This window comes from Uloborus diversus, chromosome 5, assembly GCF_026930045.1.
Source record: "Uloborus diversus isolate 005 chromosome 5, Udiv.v.3.1, whole genome shotgun sequence".
In the NCBI taxonomy this organism is placed as follows: domain Eukaryota; kingdom Metazoa; phylum Arthropoda; class Arachnida; order Araneae; family Uloboridae; genus Uloborus; species Uloborus diversus.
Window position 1 is genome coordinate 127,277,481 of NC_072735.1, and position 21,999 is coordinate 127,299,479.

The following is a 21,999-nucleotide window of genomic DNA, read 5'->3' on the forward strand; positions in this document are numbered from 1 at the left end:
AACCCACCTATCTCAGGAATTGTCTCTGTGTGGTGAAGTGTGAATTAAGTTCTATACAAGTTGATAATTGTTTTTTTTTTCTTTTGCTGATCAGATTGTAAGTTATGGATTGATTACAAATATGTCTTGGGTTGTACCAGAAGAAATATGGTTAGCCTACCCAGGAATTTCTTCCAGGGAATGGGAGGTTTTGTATTAATCTGGTATTTAAAAACCATTTTACCAAACCGAGTTAATTATAGAAATAAGAAGAGATGAGCAATGCCTTATTAAATAGGGTCTGGTGGGGGAAAGTGGTCAATGGGGTAAAGTGGTCATATATCAAATAAACGGCTGTAGCTTGTAAATTAATGAATGCATGATTGTACTTTTTTTATTTTAGAGTTTAGTGGTTAGGAACTACATTCTGAATTCAAATTTTCATAACTGGAAACATTTTAGTAGGCGAAAAAATTCGTTTTTTGTGAATATGAAACATTTTAAAATTTGAACACCTGTTTTAACTTCTCTAGGAAATTTTGTTTACTTGAATTTCGAACAGATTGCTGGCATGGGAAGCTTCCTAAATGTCTCAAGAACACTTACTCGTTAGCAGCTATCTGTATTTATTTTACATAAAATTTTAGAGCAATTTAAGTAAGATGGGGTAAAGTGGTCATATAATTAGTCTTAACGTAAATCGTTGTTCTACAGTTACTTAATCTTAACGTATGAGGCAGATATTAATTAAATATTCATTTTGCATATTCATTTCACATCTAAACACGTAATGTTTTACAGTAAATGATATGAAATAAAGTGATATTACTATATCTGTATATATACCGGTGTATATGTACATAAACACGCATAATAGTATATAGATGAACATGTCCGAATAAATACGTTTTCTTTACGTAAATAAGTATATAAGCGCGTCTACACGTGTATATACTTGCACATACATATACTATATATTTGTATACAAAAGTATATACGTGCATGGAGAAGCATAAATGTAACTACATGTATGAGTATGTACGTGTATATACATATCGGCACGAGTATATACTTGTATAATACGTGTATACATGAGTAATATACTTGTAAGCCAGAGTGTAAACACGTGCTTTTACCTGTATATAAAGGAATATATACCGGTATTTACAACTATAAGTACACTAAAAATTGTATTTACATAATTGTACCAATAAATACGTACATGGGTGTCTACATGAATATGTCTATATAGGTATATATTCGTCTATACACGTATGTACTCGCTTAACTGAATGATTATTTTCTTTGCGCATCTGTCTGTGTGTCTCTAACCCTATCTCATCCGTACTGACAATGTCTACCACGTCAATACTTGTACCATTGGATGCAGGACGTCCAGATTGCACCATTCCACCCTGTCTCGCCCATCTAAACCTTAAGGAGTAGATATCTGGGGGGGGGGAGAAATTTTTAAATTATCAATCGTCACCCACAGTCAGCTTTCAGTCATCGCATGTCTTCACGAGACGAACGGGGTTGGCGAGCGAAGCAAGCAGGGACGGAGCTCTCTACTCTATAGTATTAATTTATGTGCGCTTCTGTCTGTGTGGCTGTAACCCAATCTCCTCCGGACTGGCAACGTCTACCAGGTCAATACTGGTCCTGTTGGATGCAGGTCATCATGGGGAAGCCATTTCATCCCTCTAAACCTTATGGAACCAGAAATAAGCAGCCAATTATTAAATCATTAAAAAACATTAAAATCGTCAATTGTCACCCGCCGCTGGCAGCGAATGGGGTTGTCGAGCGGAGGGAGCAGGGGGTGGAACCTCCTGATACGCGTATATACAAGTACCGCGTAAATACTCGGACACACACCTATATATTTGTATACTCGAGTATACACGTGCATACAAGCATCAGATATATCCATGTACTCGTATATAAGCGTACATACTCGTGTATACATACTCGTGTATACATACACGAGTAAACACCTACATACAAGCAGCTGATGACACTCATATACTGGTGTATACACCTAAATTTATGTATATACAACTATATGTACTTATATACTTGTATATATTCGTGTACATACGTATTCATGCATGCTCGTGTATATCCGTATATGTACGTATAATACTCGTATGTATTTGTGTACATACGTATATTCTCAAGAGATATACATTCATGCATATGATGTTCGACTTTAGAGGTATACTACGTCTATACGTGTAACTACTCGTTTGTACTCTACCAAACACCTTTCCACGTGACATATATATGCTCGTGAAGACTCGTGTACATACTTATATGCTCGGGTATACACGTATATACTCGACTAGCTACGTACTTACACACATTTGATGCATAGATGCATATACTCATAACTTGTATACTCGTGTATGCACATATATACTCTTGTATACAAGCATATACTTGTGTTTATTAGTGTAATCATTACAAATAACCAAACTATGGAAATATTATGGTTATTCTTACTGGTTTTGCATCTTTTTTTTTAACTATGACCACTTTACCCCATGCTATGACCACTTTCCCCCCACCCCATGGGGTAAAGTGGTCATAAATACATAGGGAAAAGAAAGTGGTATAACACTACTTAAATAAATATTTTTCTTTCTAAAATTCAATGTACAGTGTTCTGCATTAATGTAATGTAAAATAACAAAAAAAGTTGAAATGTTTAATTAATTTCTTTTATTTTTTATCCACTTAAGTTAAAAAACCTTGATTTTATGACCACTTTACCCCACCAGACCCTATAAGTTTCTGAAGAGCATAATTTGAAATTTATTATTCAAATTCGCAATTCATTTAATTGAGATGCATTTTTCCTCATATTATGTAGATTATACTACAGTGGAGTGGGAATTGTATAACATGTTTTCTCTTAATTGTAATTATGTTGGGTACATAATGTTAGTGTTAAGATTATGTACCGTTGTAAATTATTCTCAAGATACTGGTAATATAAAATGTGAAAGCAGTAAGTAAAATTTGTTAAAGTTTATGTGTAACTTGTTGAATAAATACAGCTTTTAAATCCAAGCATTTTTTAGGTTGGTGCCCAGCAGTACGTTCCTGTTTCTGTTGTTGAACAAAATGGTCGTCCAATGCTTTTAACTGTAAGATTTTAACTTTATTATATATTACATACATGAAACATTATCATTAGTACAATTTCATACATCCAGGGGAATGCACAGAAATTGTGGGATCCGTACAAATGGCTTTTAACCCCCCTCCCCCCCCTTTGTTTATCCTTACGTCCTAGATAAATTTCACCCTCATTTTAAAAGGGTTGGACCCTAAACAACAGGTGTCCCTTCTCCCCCTCCCCTTTCCATGTGCATGCCCCTGCATACATTCCCTTTGTTTATAACTTCAAAGTTTGTTTTTTGTGCTATATTGTTTTTTAAAAAACTTGTGTCCAATTTATTCATTTGAGTACTAATGAGTTTAATGTGTTCATTCTAAAAATGGAAAATTTTGTGGAATATCTCATTTTTGACTCAAAAACATATTTCTTACTAGACCTTTGAATGTGAATAAATAAACAAATGCTCAGTTTTTGATTGGTTAAAAATCTGATCGCAATTGTCGTGCTGTATCAGTTTTTCGGATAATATTTTCACTTGAATAGCAAAGTTACTGCAGCTTGTTGTATAGAAGAGCATTGCTTGATCAGTGTATGTTTAACTTCATTTAATTACCTTTTTGTCTTGTCTTTTGAAGTATTATGTAAATGAATACTTAAAACAAGCTATCTAATTTTTATAACATATTTAGTTTTTGTCTTTGTTTGTTCTTTGTATCTAGTGAGAGGTAACTGTAAATTCTTTGTTTGACTGCTAAATAATTCCTTACCATTATTTTTTTCAGAATGCTGTTCAGTCTGGTTGGCCCACTAGTCGACAGATGTATGTCCCTTGGCAACAACTTTCCTCACAAAGAGCAATACAACAGCCTCTATTATCCGATTCAGATTCGTGGAGTCGCTCCTTAGTTCTTGAAAGAGCCGCTTTACTTCCCGATCAGCCCGCTGTGATTCCTGTCGTAAGTAGCATTTTCATATAATACAGTTGAGCCCCTTTATTGGAATATCAGTTAAAAGAAAATCTTACTTAATTTAATAAATTTTAAATATACCAAGACCTTTGTATTGTGTTTTTGCATCTTCCATATAATGGAATATCCCTTTTATTAGAGTAATTTTTTCATGGCAAATTGACTTATTCCATTGAGCAGGTTTGATTGTATTTTTGAATTTTTTATTAATACATATCATTACCAAGAAGAATTCCACCTTTGTGCACGTATAATAATTAAATCGATTTAAATGTAATGCCATAGCTTTTGTTTTTTTTTTCACCATCAACATTAAATGCCACACCCGCTTTATGTGAAGTTCCGTTCATGTCGCAGTCAGCCAACCAGCAAGCTGCCCCATCCGGGCCGCTTGCCAGCTGCTGAGCCATTGATAACATGAACAAAAAATCAAATTGTCAGATCTGTATAAACGGACTACGTCTGAACAGTGTTCACTTACATGTTAAATTGCTTAAAAAACAAAATTCTTAAAAAGTTATCTTTTTTTTAAATGGAAAAAAAATGTCAGAAGATGTTGTTGCTTAGTTCTGAATTTTGTGCTGGTGGGATGCTTTGGTAATTTATTCACGCAATCACTGTAAACTAAGTAAAAATTCTAAGAATCCTCCCTCTTTCTGCCCATTTTAGTATAATCACAAGTAAGAATATACAGTCAATTCGCGATAATTCAAATATTACCATAACTCGAAGTTTTTATCAAGTCCTGACCCCTTTGTCTTTAATTCTATGCTAATTATTCTCAATATCTCGAAGTTTTTTCTAAGGTGACTCGAAATTTATTTCAAAAGAACAAAAAGAAGGAAACAAGTGACTATGAGAAAAAATTATTTCACCTTCACTTGCAATTCCTTCACAACAGACCTCTAAAGCAAGAAGAACACCTGTTGAGCAAATGTGCGATAAAGGAGTTACAAGTACGGAAATGAGTTACTTTTTTTTCTTTTGTTGTACTGTACTGTTTACACTTTGTTTTGCTGCTAGACTACGAATTTGCTTTTGAGCTGTCAAGTCAACTAATTGTACCTTTATTCAAAGACCTAAGTTTCTGACCGAAGTTAAGATGCGTTCCCCTCCATTCTTTAGTTCAATCAGTTGCTGATAAGTTCCTGAGAGACACAGTGAGTTTTCTTTACTGTTAAAGATGTCTAAGCAAATAATCTGTCAGTGATATTAAAAGAAAAAGAGAAACTTCTAAAGTGGTAGAATTGATGAACCTGAATTTGAAACGAATGAAGATGTGCATCTTTTCTGAAGTAGAATCAGCTCTACTCAAGTGGTTCCAGCAGAATCGAAATCAAAACCATGCTTTTGATTTTTTTAAATATTTTTGATTAAACTGTGCATATTGTGCTTAAAAACTTTTTAAGTTCAGTTACTTTGTCTGTTATATGTACATATTAATTAAAATATTCGATGGTTTTTAATATTAAAATGTTGAAAATTGAAACTATTGATAAGTCAAAGTTTTTCAGTCCCTTCAGATTCGAGTTATCGCGAATTGACTGTATATATATATCGCTTGTTTAAAAGAGTGCCACAATATGAAATTTTTAATTTTCTTTTTTTTTTCCGCTTAAAGGCCTTCAAAGGACATTATCTTCTTTGGAAAATAATGACAGATTTTTTGTCCGAATAATAACCACTGGAAAGCACAGCAAACTTACTTTTCTTAATGCAAATTGCGTGAAGAGTTCAACTTCAAACGCTTCCCCTGTAAAGTTTCATTTATTCGTATTGTGGCAATCTTCTTTCAAATGAGCGTTTTTTAATTCTACACTTTTAGAAGTTAACATTAATGAATAAAAAACATCTTTCCCACCATCCCCATTATAGTAAGCAATTAAGTCTGATACATGCAATATGTTTTCTGACAAATTCAATGAATTCAATCATCTGTCCAAAGCATAAAAGTTCACTAGAAGTGTTGTAATATTCAGTTTTACCTCTTGTGGTTATTAGCTATTTTAATAAATTTTGGTTCCAATCAGTTGAGTTTTAAGCTTGTTGGTTATTTTTTCAAGTAAAAGGTATGATTTATTTTTTCTTATAAACCTATGCAGGTGTCACAACCAAGCATTCTTGACTCATTAATTGAAGAGACAGTGCTGTGGAATCTTTATTTTGTCTTCAGATCCAAAATAATAATTTATAAAATACAACTGCATACAAAAAGTAATTTTTTTTTCTTTCGATTCTTATAGGAATTGCATGAGCCAACTGTATATGAACATTTACGAGACAGAAGTTCTCATTTAAACCCTCTTCTGCCTCAGCAAACAGCAGCAGCCCTAGTAGCCCCAAGCTTACAACAAACATGGGGGGTAGTTGGAGCAAGTTCTGGTTCAGCCCATTGTGCAATTTTACCAACAAGACATGCTCAATCATCAACTAGTAGCAAAATATCTTCAGGAAGCACAAGTACCTCTTCAAAACGACAAACAAAATTAAGGTATATTGCAAGTTTACTATATTTTGTTCAATCTTATTTGTCATTTATTTTACTTGTGTTCATAAATTCCCTTTTACAATGTCAGAACCAAGTTGGACAAAAAAAAGAAATGCTTATTCAAAAATATTGATTTTTTAAGATTTGAATAACATTTTTTAAAAATTTAAATGCATAAAATTCAGGGTTCGTAGGGGTCATGGAAATCCTGGAAAGTCATGGAAAAAAAAAATAAACAAATTTCAGACCGGAAAAGCCATGGAAAATTAATATTTTCATTATAAGTCATGGAAATTTATTTTAAGTCATGGAAAAATGTCTTGGGCAGTAAAAAAGTAACAATAGCTGAAAGAGCACTAGAAATATTGAGTGATTTAGCAATATTGCATACAAATTGAATGATCTCAAAAACAAATCCGAGTTTTGGAATCCAATTTCATCTGCTTCTGTAACAGCTGCTCGCCTTTTTTTGTAATGTGATTTTACTACTGGGGCGTCACTAATTTTGAATTCACCATTATTTTCAGCACTTCTTATATTTTGTATTCTGTAGTTGTGGACTCGCACATTCTTGATTTTGCCACTCCCCCTCAAAAAGTGTAATTCATTTGCATCCGAGTTCATTTCAACTACTTGTAAAAAATTCATTATTAAATTTACCAGAGTTTATCTTAATATGATGAAGACTTTAGTCAGGGAATAGAACATAGAAATAGGAGAGTTCTAATATTCTAAAACAGTAGTGCCCAACTTACAGCTCGCTAAACTGATCTTTGTGGCCAACTAAAATATCTGGTTTAGAAAAAGGAATTTACTGAAAAACGTGGCTTTATTTTACTGAACGCATATACTATCAAATTACATGGATGATTAGATGCACTATTGACACCAAAGGACAATGTTTTTATGAATTAAATTTATTATTGGAAATTTAGTAATGACTCATTCAATTTTTGTCCCATGCATTACTATTCGGCCCTATTTATTAAATATTTGTTAGACATTTAAACATCAGTGTATTGCATTCACTATATTTTTATTTTGCTTGAATTTGTATGATAAAGACAAATAAGAATAATTTATTAGTTTCTGCAGTGTGCGCTGATATTTTTTGAGTTACAAGTAAGTGCTCCAATGAGGTAGTGGCACTCAAGTAACAATTTTTCTAATGCCCATTTCCGGAAATTGTCAAGTTTTACATTAAACAGTACTATTCTCTTCGTATAACAAGGTCATGAAAAGTTTTATGAAGTCCTGAAAAAGTCTTGGAAAAGTCATGGAAATTTTTTATCCAAATTGAGTATGAACCCTGAAAATTTGATGCAAACATACATTTTAGTACAGTCAATTCCAGTTTAATCGGACCACATTGGGATAGGATCATTTTGATCCTGATAGCCGGCTGGTCCGATTATCCGAGCATAACCTGTGTGCATGACTGAACATGCTATGCATAAAATATTTAAATGGATTTATGATTATTGTGTGGCCCACGTGTATGGTGAACGTATAAATCTAAAATATTGCTGTTTATGAAATATTTTCATTGAAAAGTAAATGAAAATAGAGCAAATACTTCTTACGTTAGTTCAACAACGAGTTCAGGTTGATATGGTTTTTGTTATGTTCCTTTCGATTTGTTTCGATTCAATTCAATAACCAGAAGTTACAAAAAATATGAGAGTGAAAAAATAAGTTCTAAAAAGTACTAATCAGCCATTAAAATGTCCAGCAAAATGTAAATTGCATATTTTACAGCTGAACATTTTTTTTTTTTTTTTTTTTGAAAAAAAACTACATTTTATTGTACGTGCTAACTGAACTGAATACTGAATCTTTTTGACCTCTGCTGGAACATTTCATTGAGCATTTTTTCTTGTAAGTATTGCTGGATTAAATTTTAAAGTCAAAAGATCTTTAATTATTTTTTATTGCACTAACTTTTAAGTTTGTTGACTCACTTGAAACTTGCATCAATCGGGTGATTTCTAGGTTCCCCTTTTAAGCATGTTTGAATTATCGAGGTTCGGCTATATTCATTTTTGAAGAAAATGATAAATTTGTAACCCTTCTGAATTATTTTGATTAAGCATCCCTCTATATTTTTCTGAAACATGAATATTTTCTACAACATTTTTTCCTTTTTTGATCTTTTTAAGAAAAGTTAGTCGAGTTTTCATCAAAATTTATTTTGGTGATTGAAATATCCAAGTGTCCTCATTAATTTGTCTTATAACACTATTTTATAAACTGTTCAGAATTCTGAATGCTCATTCAGTTACAGTATTAGTTTTACTAGTCAATAGCACTACTTTTTTTTTTTTTTTTTTTTTTTTTTTGATAATTCAGGAAAAGAAAACTTTGGATCTGTTCTGAGCAATTAATTAGGAGGTATGGTCTTTTTTTTTTTATATGGTGTATTATCGCTACAATTTTTGCCATTTTTGTTTTTAGACCCAGCAAGGAGAAGGACATCGGGAATTGCCAGCTATCTCCCGTTAAAAAAAGAGTTAAAGAAAGTTCTCCTCCTAAGTGGGAAAGCCCTCAAAACCAGCAGATTTCACATCATGTCCAAACAAGTGCAAATTGTTGCCCAACCTTGACTCAATGGGAAGCATCACGGTCAAGCAGGGCGAGTGAGAGGTTTGTTTTGTTACTCTAAATTACTTAAAAATTTATCATTGCAAAAAATTGTAATTTTCTTATTTCTTTTATGTTCTATCCTTCTTTTTAGAAAGGGAATTATATATATATTGAGATATGATCTGAATATTGTATAGACAGAGAAAAAAGAATACATTGTACAATTAATTATTTCTGAATATAGTAATGAATAGCCAAAAATTAATTTTAAAATGTTTCATCTTTCTTGAAATTCTGTTTCAGATCCTACTTTTTTGAAAGTTTCAATCCAATTTAGTTTTTTAAATGCATTTTTTTTTTTTTTTTCATATGTGTCATTAAAAAAAAGTTTCATATTTTTCATCTATTGTCTGATGATTGTGACTGTTAAACAGTAAATGATATTTTGTTTACTCTCTTCTATGTTCAATGTTTGATATTTGTTTAAAAGTTCATGAAGTGAAAATTACAAATATGTAACTTTTCTTCAACTTTTAGGCCAAAGATAACAACTTCTGTGGCAGAAAAAGAAAGGTTACGGCCCACAATTATCATTCATGACGATACTCCAAGCCCAGTTGTTAGTGTCATTACTATTAGTTCAGACTCAGATGAGGAAGTGGAATCAACTGTAAAGTAAGTTAAATTCTCATAAAAACTTGCAATGATTTTAATTATTTTTGGTGTTTTTAACTTTTATTTGAGGACTGATCAGGGCCTCTGAGAGCCAAGGAGGGCCCCTCGTCAGTTTGGTGGCCAGGCTCCCTCCCTCACTAAAACTACTACTCCCGTTCAAGACGGCCCCTAGTTTCGGACTAAGCTGACATAGCCCCTAATCGGCCCTGCTGACCCTGAGTTTTGTCAATTATCTTTAGTATTTCTTAGTGTCAATAGTAATAGTCTTTTATTGGAAAGTATCGCATGCACTAATAAGTTTATCCTTTCTGTTTGCTACAAAAAAAATTGTATTGTAAAGTTATTATAACTGATTTATAATTTTACTTTTTTTTTCTCCCTAAATATTAAAATTTAAAGTGGTAATTGTTTTAAAAATACAAAAATGCAAGTACAACTCCTTATTCAAAATATTTTGAACAATAAATAATTGTTAATACACAGGCACATTTTATGCTAATATTTGATTGAAATGCCATAGTTGTACGTTGTCAACTACAATTTAAAAAAAAAATCTGTTCTTGACAACACACAACTATGGCATATGAGTTGAATTATAATGTTATTAATGTGGAAGTAACAGAGAATTTCAATAGAATTAAATAAATAGAAATAGCTGACTTATCAAATAACTTGTTTCACCCAATAGGACAATGATATCAAACAGCACCAACCTTATTTCTTGCAGTGTTTCTTGCCGTATTTGGGTTTCTTTTTAGTTTTTCAGTTGCATCAGTAAAAAGTTCTGAAAATGAGCCTATAACTTTTGCGCTTTGAAGTATTTTGTGAACTTTATTGTAATGTAGAAACTTCTTCAGAATTTACTTACTAGTGTGTGTTTTTTGTTACAGTTGTAAAAAAGAAAAGTGCAAAGCTTGTGACAAATCAAATAAACTATCGAAACACAATTTGCTCAGTATAAGTACTGCAGAAGTATCATCTACAACTAATTGTGCCAGTGTACTACCTTTAACTCCTGATGAAGAAAGTAATTTATGTTGTGCACCACCAACAAGCAAACAAAGTAAGATTTGTGGAATTAATCTCGATTCTGTTAATTTTCAATTCATATTTGAATTAATGCAGCAATATAATGCTTTAAAATTTAAGTATTGATTATGTGCATTCTGTTTTCCTTGCAAATGTAAAAATGTGTTACCCTTCATTAGTTTTATGATCAAAATAAAATTGTTGCTTTTTTGTAGATCGATATGGAAATATTCATGGGCCAACGCAACCTCATCGAAAAAACGTGATAAGTTGCGTCACTGTTCCAGACTCCGATTCAGAAGGCTATTATAGTCCCTTGCAAGCTCTTCCCCATTTTACTTCTGCTGTATCTGGGAAAATTATCAAGCCTGAGCCACAGAAAGAACAAACTAGGTCAGTTTTTTTCTATATACTTCTAGGTATAAATTAACTTCCATCAATCAGTTTTTCAATCAGTTTGTAAAATTCAACATAACTGTAGCAACAATTTGTATTTTATTCATTTCTTAATTCACTCACATTTTGGCTGGATTATAGCAGTTTTATTTTTGCTGCTTTTTTTGCAATCTACAGAATTATCAGTAATTCCATTTAACAATCATTTTATTATGTATCAGTTTTTGTTCCGTTAAATTAGTGACAAGAATTAAAATTTGCTTTCAGTTAATAAAGACAATACAATGTAAATATAAAATGTTACCAGCCTGCAAAATTGCATAATTAATGTCAATCTTTTAAATACTTACTGAACTGAGCACACTGTATTGATATTACCGTATTACCCCGCATTATCCGGCATGCCCAGACCCCGAAGAGTTCCTATTTTTTCCTACTTTTTACAGCTCTCTCCTTATTTTCCTATTTTTTTTTTCCTCCTTTTTTTAGTATAGCACTTCTAATTGTGCATTGATTCTTATTTTTTACAATGCCACACCGATAATTTTCTGCATGTTTCAATTTTGAAAAGCAAAAGAAAAAGCGGATCCTGAACTTTTCATTGACTGACTTCAGACTGACTTAAGGAATGCCGCAGCGTCTGCGTATTTAAAAGTTAAATTTTCGCAAGTGACTTTTTTGCTGCTGCGGCGTTTATGATCGACTTTTCTTTTGATCACCCCAACTTCATTCCTACTGTTTTAACGAAACAATAAAGAAATAGATGCTGGCACATTTTGATGCAATTATATATTATTTACTCGTCAATTAGAAAATTTAATTAAAGTAAACGGCCGACTGTTCAAAAAGTGCGCGAAAAGCCGAATTTCCTGTTTGCCATTTTTTTTTTTATAAATGATTACAAGTGAAATGGAGCTCATTTAAACAAAAAGGCTATATAAAACCTTAAAAGAAATGTAAGGAAACAAAAAAGAAAAACCTGTACACTGTACATATTTTATTGATGTTAGTACAAAATAAAAGCGACAGATAACAGAAATTCGCAAAAACAGACCACTTTAAAAATAATCGCGAAAACTAGCTTTTTTCATACATAAATATGATTATTGGGCATTCTAAATCGTAAACATAATTACAAAATTTATCAAATTTCATTTTCTTTCCTTGCAAAGCGTGTACTTGCAAAACAAAAAAACACGGCAAACCTAGATGGGTAAAACATTCCCGATTTTCGGAGAAAAATCGGAAATCAATTTAATTGCAAGATTCCGTTTTTATTTCTTCACATTTTTAAAAGTTAGGGGATAGAGCCACAAGCAAATATATACTGTATTTTTTTTCTTTTTAATAGGTTTTTTTCTACTTTGATATATTGTCAATATCGAGGAGTAGCTCATCATTTTTACGTGATGCGTGTGGCAATGCAGCATTTCTGAACATTTAATTTTTTTGACAGACTCTCATTCTTTTCGGGGTGTGGCAATTATACCGATGCGGCATATCTACTGTAAGTTATTGTACTCAGGCCGCCTGATCAAAGGGAGGGGGGAGAAAGAGATACATGCAGGCATTTGATGCCAGGTGCTCCCCCCTTACTCTCAATTTCGTGAACAATTTCCGAATGAATATTTTTGTTGTATGGTGAGAATTGAGAGAGAAACTACATGCCTTCTCTTTTATGCAGAGAAACATTAGTATTGTCCGTTTTCCACGAGAAGGCACTTGACTCCTCCCTCGTCACGTGGTATCCGATAATTCTATTTCGCTGTTTTCGGCAGAAGGTATATTCGGATCATAGCATTTTGTTGTAAAAGCAGCAGTTTTTAAAATGCAAGAATAACCAAAATGACAACAGACAAGTGATGTAATGGACACTAAGACTTTTTTTGCACGTTAAAATGCACGCCCAAATTAAGGCTGTCTGGTTGTCTCCTTCAGAAGCGCGTGGATTGCTTACCGATCATCCCCGCGTAAAATGGAACTCTGCGTTCGAGGAGGCGTGGCGAAGTGCCTTCTTGTGAAAAACAGACAATAACTGATCTTTGTCTTTAATAAAAATGTTATGTTTACCATACATGGATTTTTCCTTTTTTTTCGGTGACAAAAATTTTTGAACACGGAGGTATAAAATCATCAAACCAATAAAACAATATTCACTTTTATTGTTTGATTAAAATTAAAACTGGCCCGTCATTTTGATTTTCCCCCCGGGGGTGGCTAGCAAAGGATGTATGCTGAATGCAAATTTTATCTGAAAACAATAACCGCTCTAACTTGAATAGTCAAGCAGCAGAAATTGACCCCACTGACCCCCATAAATGAAACAAAAATTTATGTTGAATGCTAAAAATACATAACATAGAATAAACCCTTTCTTTACTTATTTCGTTATTTATTTAGTTTAATTATCTTTACTAATATTATAAAGAGAGAGGCCTGATTTTTGTGTGTTTATATGTTCGAAGTAATCTCCGGAACCACTGCACCTATTTGAAAAATTCTTTCACTATATGAAAGGTACTTTCTTACTGAGTAACATAGGCTATAATTTGAAAAAATCTTTCTCGACCTTTGGTCGAAAAAATTAGCTTCTATCTTCAAAGGAAAAAAAGTTACAAGCGTTTTTAAATCAATTTCGAAATACGTCATTTTGATTCAGGTTTTCAACCATTTTCTTTTCGCGTTTCCATGGATACGCTTTTTGAATCCATAGTTTATTTCTATCTTTCTCATTTTCAATTCTTAAACTTAATTTATTTCATGTTTCCATGGTTACGCTTTTAAAATTCATCTTTCGCATTTTAATTTCTTAAAAATACTTTAATATCTGTCGTCATTGTTTGGAAGGGTAATTTTTCATGGTGTTTTTTTTTCTTTTATTTAAGTTATTCTTTAAGTTATTAAGTTATTCTTTTAATTAATTGTTGAATATATGTCACTTGACACAATTTTTGTTCTCAAGGTAGATCGGGCTAAGCCGGGCACCGAGCTCTTAATATGTTAAGATTTGAAAGCTACTGTTAATGTGATTTTATACCTTTTTGTTTGTTTGGCGAAACATTTATTATTGCCAAAGAAAAAACATCCTCTTCACTCGTAAAGGGGCTGGGTTCCGGTAAAGTGGTCGCTTGGCACGTTAGGCGCCGAGCAGATCAGTCTAGGATTATTGTTTTCAGGCAACCGTTAATGTAATTCATTGATTTGGTGATTTGTTTTGAAAGAAAAGAATCTTTTGATTTGTTTTTATCCGAGTGAAATGTATGACATTTTCTTCTTTTTTTTTCTGACGACGATTTTTGAATGTTCCACGGGATGTCCTCCACCCCCCCCCCCCCCCGATGTTTTTTTTTTTAGACGGATGGATTATGATAGCGTTGTTGCTTGGCTAGAGCCGCGGAATTATTTTTACATTTGAAAGACATTATTTGATGTATTTTTTTGTTTGTTTGGCGAAATATTTTAAATTGCAGTAAAAACCGCTTCACTTGCTAAATAGAGTTTTAAAGAACTGTAAATCTAATTTAATGATTTGACGAAAAGTTTTAAATTCCAAAGAATATTAAATGTTTTTTTTTTTTGAAAAAGTGTACGCATATAATACAAAGAAAAACTATCATTTCGCATCAGAAGGGGAGGGGGCGTCAGTTTTTTTTATTCAACGGACTTCCATTAAATTTTTAGCACGGGCATCGCTGTGCGAGTACTGCTAGTTTTATTTTAAATTTTATGTCCCATATTTAAGAACAAATTTATTTTAATTCTGCATTTTCAGTCTATTTCCTTTTTTTTCTCAAATTCAAAGATCTGCCCCTGTTTATGCAAGAAGAATGCATGTCAGCTGTTGATTATTTTAAACTGAAACTAAGATAATATTTGCTTCGCTTTTTGTATCATAGTTTATGACAACAGGAGCTGAAAGTTAGTATTTTCAAATGATAAATGGACGCTCTCGAAGGAATGTTTTCATTTTTGACAAAACAAATATTTTACAAAAATGGTTTTATTGCACCAAAATATGAGTTTTATTATTATTATTACTGGTTTTTTTTTGTGATTGCTATATTGCATTTTATTCTTTCACATTAAAAATTTTTATTACTGTATTGTTGAAAGGTGTTTCTTTGGATTTTATTTTCTTATTTTTGTAAATAATATCTTTGTTTCCACCAGTTTATTTTTCATGCTGTTGATTGTCAGCTTGTTTCTTTTGTCTTGTTTTTGCGATTCGTTCTTTCATTAAATCCCTTTAATACTTCAAAAGTACTGTTAGTTTATTTTTGGGACAGTTTTAAATCAAAAATACTATTAGTTTATTTTACGTTACAAATAAAGTTCACTCTAAATGTTTCCTCTTGACGTGTGTGTAGTCCTATCTCTTCCTATTTTTTCCTACTTTTTTAAGTGATTCTTTTCCTACTTTTTAAATTTTTGATTCCTTATTTCCTACTTTTTTCCGCCAAAAAACCACTTCGGGGTCTGTATGCCGCAAAATTCAGGGGTCACCAAATTTTCAATAACACTTGCCTGGTCCTTTCCAGCATGCCGGAAAAATCGAGGTTAGGAAAAAATATAAGTTCTATACATATCTTATTAGTATAAATAAACAGTTTAATTTTGTAAAAATATTAACAAATAATGTCATTTGTTATTTTAACAAGAAAAGTATTTTTAAATAATGAATAATTTTATAAAAATTGAATTAAAACTAAGCAACATTTAAGTGCAGTAAGTTACAGCCTCTAAGCCAGTGCTAAATAATTCACCATAGCTACTCAATAAATAACAATTAAACTCGCCTCTCTAAAAGGAACCTAAAATAATTTATTTAAAAAAATTTATGAACGAATTGCAGTAACAATAATTGTTTCTGAATTCATTACTTTATTGGCATATAATTAAATCCGTTGATTATGATCTACCATAAATAGCAAGCATATTATATGAAATACACAACTAGAACTGATTGAAGAAACTTGCTTTTGTTTTGTTGCAAAATAAACCTCAAATTATCTGGCTTGCTAGTCGACCTCGATTTTTTCCGGCATGCTGAATAATGCGGGGTAATGCGGTAAATAAGAAGTGAACTCAAGAATAAAAATATTGCAATCTTATATGGCCTAAAATGATTTTAAATTGTTAGTAATGGCATACTTCTGTACTATTCCACTCTTAGTTTCATATTCAGTTAAAATATTAATCACTCATTTGTCGGGATATTTGTTAAGGTTTTGTTAAAAGATGCAATTAGCAAAATATCCTTCAAACATATGTTAAAGCTAAATGAATAAGATGGTGCTTAAAATACAGTTGGTACATAGCAATTAGAATATTTCTTTAGGAATCTAAATTTTTACTCAGTTTTAATTTGTAAATACTTTTTACTAAATATAGAGTATTTTAATAGGAAACTGCTTTGAAGTATTTGAATAAAATTTTATTTTTGATGCAGTAATTTACTTTTTTTTTTTAAATTGGATTTTATAATCAAGGTTTTTTCCATACCATACCTTAAAAAGGAACTTATGCTCTTTGTTTTTTGAAACTATTTTTAGTTTGTTATAAAACATTCTGTTCATTTGTTGTTAGTATGTAAATTGATGCCTCATTTTTTTAATGTGATGTTTTCTGTGTAGCAGGCATACTATGTCCCAAAAGAAAAGGTTATTGGACAAAGTTCAGTCTGAAGCTAATTTGGAGAAACAGAATCAGTTTGCCAGCCAAAACTCCCTTATTGTACCAACGAAGCAGGAGATCCTGGCTGAAGATGATTATGCAGACCAGTCACATTCATCATCAAACCACTTTGAGAGCAGCCAATCAAAAGCAACAGTCTCTTCGGGTAGCGCAGTTTCTCTCTCTAATCGCTATATTTTAAGTGGTCATGAGAAAGATTCTTATCCTTATTATTCAAAACAGCAAGTGCAAAATTTAGAAGGAGAGAAGCTTATTAAGTGCAATAGTTCTCCATTGCGAAGCAAAGAGGTAATTATTTGCTCTGTAATTCCTCTCTTCTAAGTTCAAGTATCTCAGAAATACTTTGAATTAAATAGTAACTATGTACTAAACAGGGTATTTCATAGGATTGAATTTATTGTTGTAAAAAATTTCTATGCTTTATCCTATATATGGTCTATGCTTTATCCTCTCTGCCACATGAACCGCATATCTCCATTTAACCTGCAATATCTCGATTTTCGCAATAGTCAGTACTAGATACATACCTCCAATTGCAGAAATGGTCAAAATAAAATGTAGCGTTAAGATATAAAAAGTTTGAAGCAAAAAAAAAAAGTCCTTACATTTTAGTTGAAAATGCTTCATTTTTTTTTAAAATTTAATTTAGTTTATTTATTTTATATATATTTTTTAATGCTTGTGATTTTCCTAAATATAGTTTCAGGACTCTGATTGCTAAATAAAAAGTTAGATTTCATATTTTCCCCTTTTTTTCCTGCCAAACTTTCAATATCCTTCTTATTTTGACCATTTTTGCAATTGAAAGCATGTATCTAGGACTTACAGTTGAGAAAATAGGGGTCTTGCAGGTTAAATGGAGATATGCTGCATGTAGAACACCTTTATAAAACATTTTATACGTAGCATAATTACTTAACAGTTAAATGTAAATAAAGTAACATACTGGAATTGGGATTTAAAGGACAGCAGTTTGACTTTTTTTTTTTTTTTTTTTTTTTTTGAATAATCCATATCTGTACAATGTGAAAATTTAGCATAAAAAATAATTTCCCCCTTAAAAATCTTATTTTCCTTTACAGAACTGTAAAGTTTAATTTACAAGCATTTTGCAACCTTAATTAAGATTAAAATTTTCTCTTCCAAAGTAGTTAAGTAAATGTATATTTTTTTATATTATGATTTTAACTTTTTTTACTACTTATTACATGTATGGAAGCAAATAACCAAAAACAATGACAAACAGCCCCTTTTTTATGTATACTTCTGCCAAAAATAGAAACTATACTTGACTAATATTGGGAATAAAAGCCCTTATTAGATCGGAAAATATTTGTCTAAATTTAATGAAATAAAACCAAGTAAGTTTTAGGAGTTTAGATATTGTTGTGAAAAAGCACGAAACAACTAACATAAGTTTTCAAAATGAGAAAGTGCTTAAAATTGAAAAGCTCAAATAATATTACTATAGTTCTTCCTCCCAAAATATTTTCTTCTCATGCACAAAACTGGGAGGCGGGATCTTTCTTTCACCTCAAAATTAGAAATTTAACCCATGATCATGAAAAGTGCTTCAATTTCATATTCTGCTGCTTGAAGAATTTTTAGTCACTTGCCTTTGTTGTATATATTTTTTAGAAAGCTGCTGTTTCCTGTAGTTCACATCTGAGCAGCAGAGCTGTTTCTAATCGTCATGGACCAAATGTTACTTCGGCCCATCTGTCCCCATTACAACATGTCGGACAACCTTTGTACCTGACAACTCAACCCGATTTATACAGGTAAAATCGCTTTTTTAGGAAGCATAACATCATTCAAAAGCTTCCTTTTCTAAACAAACTTCTTTGCAAAAGCCTGAACATGAAGTTAACTTTTTTTTCTTTGTTTTACATTTTTTTTTAGAACTTTTATATGCAGCTATTGTTTTTCCCAGTAAATAAATCTTAGTTATATAAAAGAAAAAACATCAATGGAGCATATTATTTTATTTAAATTATTTTAGCAGTATTAGACTTTCAAAAAATACTTATTTTCGTTTAAAGTTAAAATTGAGCATTGTATAAAATTTTATCATTCTTTATTAAAAAATGAAATGCACATCATATGCTAGGTGCAACTCTTTCTCTTGTCTTTGTTTTCAGCTTTTTATAAAAATGCATTAGAGAAGAAAGAAATACTTTTATGCAGAAAAATAAAAGACAAGTAACATTCAGTTGCACAAGTATACAGTCCTCTGCAAATTTGTACAACTGAACGTTGTTATTTTTTCTTTTATGCATTGGAGAGATAGATAAACGTATTTAATGCATTGAATTACAATGCATTAATAACATGCATAATTTTTAACTTACACAAATTATGAAACCAGGCTAAGTGCATTTCTTATACTGTATGGATACAAAACAATATCATGGTTTTGTCAATTTTAATGCATTAATTGCAGTATTGCGTTTTGCTCCAAAACAAAAAGTATTTTTTCTTTTCCATTTGAGCCTTTTCCAAAACAAAAATTACGCTAGATATCCTAGTCTGCTGAGGGTTTTTAAGACTTCTTGCATAAATAAGAAAAATCACCTTGCACACTATTTGGAAAGGGAAAAAAAAACTTTTTTGTGAATTTAAAATTTTTTTGCTAAGCTTTTTTAATTGTCATTAGTTTTTTATATCCCATCTTTTCAGCAAACATTCAGGTGTTAGAAATCTGCATGTTTCTATAAAACTGAATTATTTTTTTATCATTCGCAATGTTTATTATATATTCATACCAGAAAATCACCCACCCTGGTATGCTGGGGGAAATTCTCTCTTCATTCAATCTTCTTCTCTCTTTATTCAGTATTTTTGCAATGAGGTCTTTGCCAAATGTTCATTGTAAAAAATATAGCAAACAAGTTTGTGATTGTAAACTAACTTGTAAATTGAATTCTAGTTGAAAGTGCATACAAAATTCAATAACAATTTTTTATTTGCGCAAAATGATTCAGTTACCATAAAATTCTAAGTTTGTGTAACATTAATCAAAAAAATAAAATTTCATATGAAGTCTTCTTCATAAATATAATACAAACAAAACTTTTATCTTCTTAAACAATTCACACATGATATAACTTATATAGATTTCCTACCAGTAAACCCGCTTCTAACAAGCACTAAAGAACCACAATATCTTTCTCGTTAATCGTGATATAGGTGTGCTCATATAGAACAGATTCATAAAAACATCAAAAAATTCATATGTGTGTATAGTCAAATAATTAAGTCCAAAATCTATTTTCAGGGAATTCTGTAGGCCAGCTGTATATGTCACATCCGGCCTTTCTCATCAGTCATATCTACCTGCAACAAACCAGCCACAAAAATACGTCATTACACCTGGTCAAATTTCATCTGCCCCATTTTCTGCAACCCAGTTGCCTGTTCCTCCACCTGCACACCATCATCATAACTCCAACCGATCTTCCATCACCGCTGCCATTCCTTATGCCACAGCTCATAGTTCTTCGCACCCATTGCCTGCTCACCTCCAACCAGCCTCTGCAAACCCAGCTACAGCAGTTTTACCGACAGGTGCTGTATCCATCGCCCCATTTCCAAGTGCCCAAGCTCTTGCTCCTCTCTACAGCTACAACCTAAATCCCTTGAGCCCGGCAAAATCATCCTACAGTCATCTGTACCAGATGTTTGGGGAGTGAGAACAAAAACTATGCAAGATTTTTACCAGCATTCAACCTCTTCGAAGCATGAATGAGACAAGTTCAGTAGTTAAAGAAGATTCTTGTTGTTATATTAACTGCATAATGTATTATGACCAAAATACAAGCAAATTTGTGATGCTGTATGTTAGTGTGATTGTTTTTATTTTGTTTTGCTGAATGGTGCATTGTTTTCATATTTTTAGAGCTCTGCCTTTTATGCATACTTCGAGGCACAAATAATGTATAGGCATTCTTTTCTTATTTACATCAAAATAAAATTGGTACTTTAGTGTTAAATTAGCAAGCATAAAACATGTAAATAGATGTATATATCTATATATATATATATGTAATTGTACTTTTAAACTGTATGTTCTTCATTATAATTGTAAATATTATTTAACAGCTGTAATTAGATTTATTTTATTTTTATAGTGTACAAAAGGGAGTGTTTTGTGATGAACGAGGATTTTTTACATCTTGCAATATCATACTTCACGTGTTACTGTTTTTAATGTATGAAGAGCATGTTGGCCTTTTTTTCACAAGGTTATTAGCATCAACATATACATTTAATTAAGTTTTTATGTTTTGCTTATCTTCATTAGAATTAGTCGGCTCTTGCTTTTGCTAGATCCCATCATATTTTATTTGTAGATATGTTTACTTGAACTTATTCCTGCCAATGATTTTAAATCAGTGTGTGATGTGCCAGTGTTTAAATAATAACTGTAACTAAAGGGATTATACTTACTCAGTTAGTATTCTTCACCATGATTTGAAAAGTTTTCAGAAAAATAGTTTACACAAAGAGTAATTTTTCCCACTAAATTCAATTTTATGTGTTAGAGTGGAATATTAAGAAAATATTTAAATGGCATTATAAATAATATTTAGTTATTTATTTTTCTCCATGAAATGAATTATTTTCTGTTAATGGTTGAGGGAAATATATATATATATATATATATATATATATATATATTTAATTTTAATTACACACAGTGGCGTACCAAGTATGAGTGACACCGGAGTGGTAATTTATACTGTCATCCCCCCCCCCTACAAACACAAAAAGAAAAGAAAGGTTTTAATGTTAAAACATGAAAAAATAAAATTCTTAAATCCAGTTTGATATCAGCCCTCTTCAGCGAGTGTCTCCCAATGCAAGTGCCCCCCCCCCCTCCTTCCCTGATGCCACTATATTTGAAAGAATAAATATAATTTTAAAAAAGGGAGGGAGGGGATTTCTCAGAATTTAAGTATTTATATTTTTAAGAAATTTTCAATTCCACTTTAGGTGTTACCTCCCCCCCCCCATAGCAAAGTCACTAATTTTTATGTTTATTGGTTCCCTTTTTTTCT

At 31.6% G+C, this 21,999-nt stretch overlaps 1 protein-coding gene across 1 annotated transcript in view; it reads left to right on the forward strand.

Moving 5' to 3' along the window:
- LOC129221931 (homeodomain-interacting protein kinase 2-like) overlaps window positions 1-21,436 on the forward strand; it is a 39,972-nt gene extending 18,536 nt beyond the window's left edge. Inside the window, exons 12-21 of the mRNA XM_054856314.1 lie at window positions 3,066-3,131; window positions 3,889-4,062; window positions 6,318-6,565; window positions 9,017-9,205; window positions 9,683-9,820; window positions 10,711-10,883; window positions 11,065-11,242; window positions 16,879-17,227; window positions 18,578-18,720; window positions 20,217-21,436. Of these exons, the coding sequence (XP_054712289.1) occupies window positions 3,066-3,131; window positions 3,889-4,062; window positions 6,318-6,565; window positions 9,017-9,205; window positions 9,683-9,820; window positions 10,711-10,883; window positions 11,065-11,242; window positions 16,879-17,227; window positions 18,578-18,720; window positions 20,217-20,631 (2,073 nt within the window). The 3' untranslated portion in view covers window positions 20,632-21,436. The remainder of the gene's footprint in view (window positions 1-3,065; window positions 3,132-3,888; window positions 4,063-6,317; window positions 6,566-9,016; window positions 9,206-9,682; window positions 9,821-10,710; window positions 10,884-11,064; window positions 11,243-16,878; window positions 17,228-18,577; window positions 18,721-20,216) is intronic.
- Window positions 21,437-21,999: the final 563 nt, after the last annotated feature.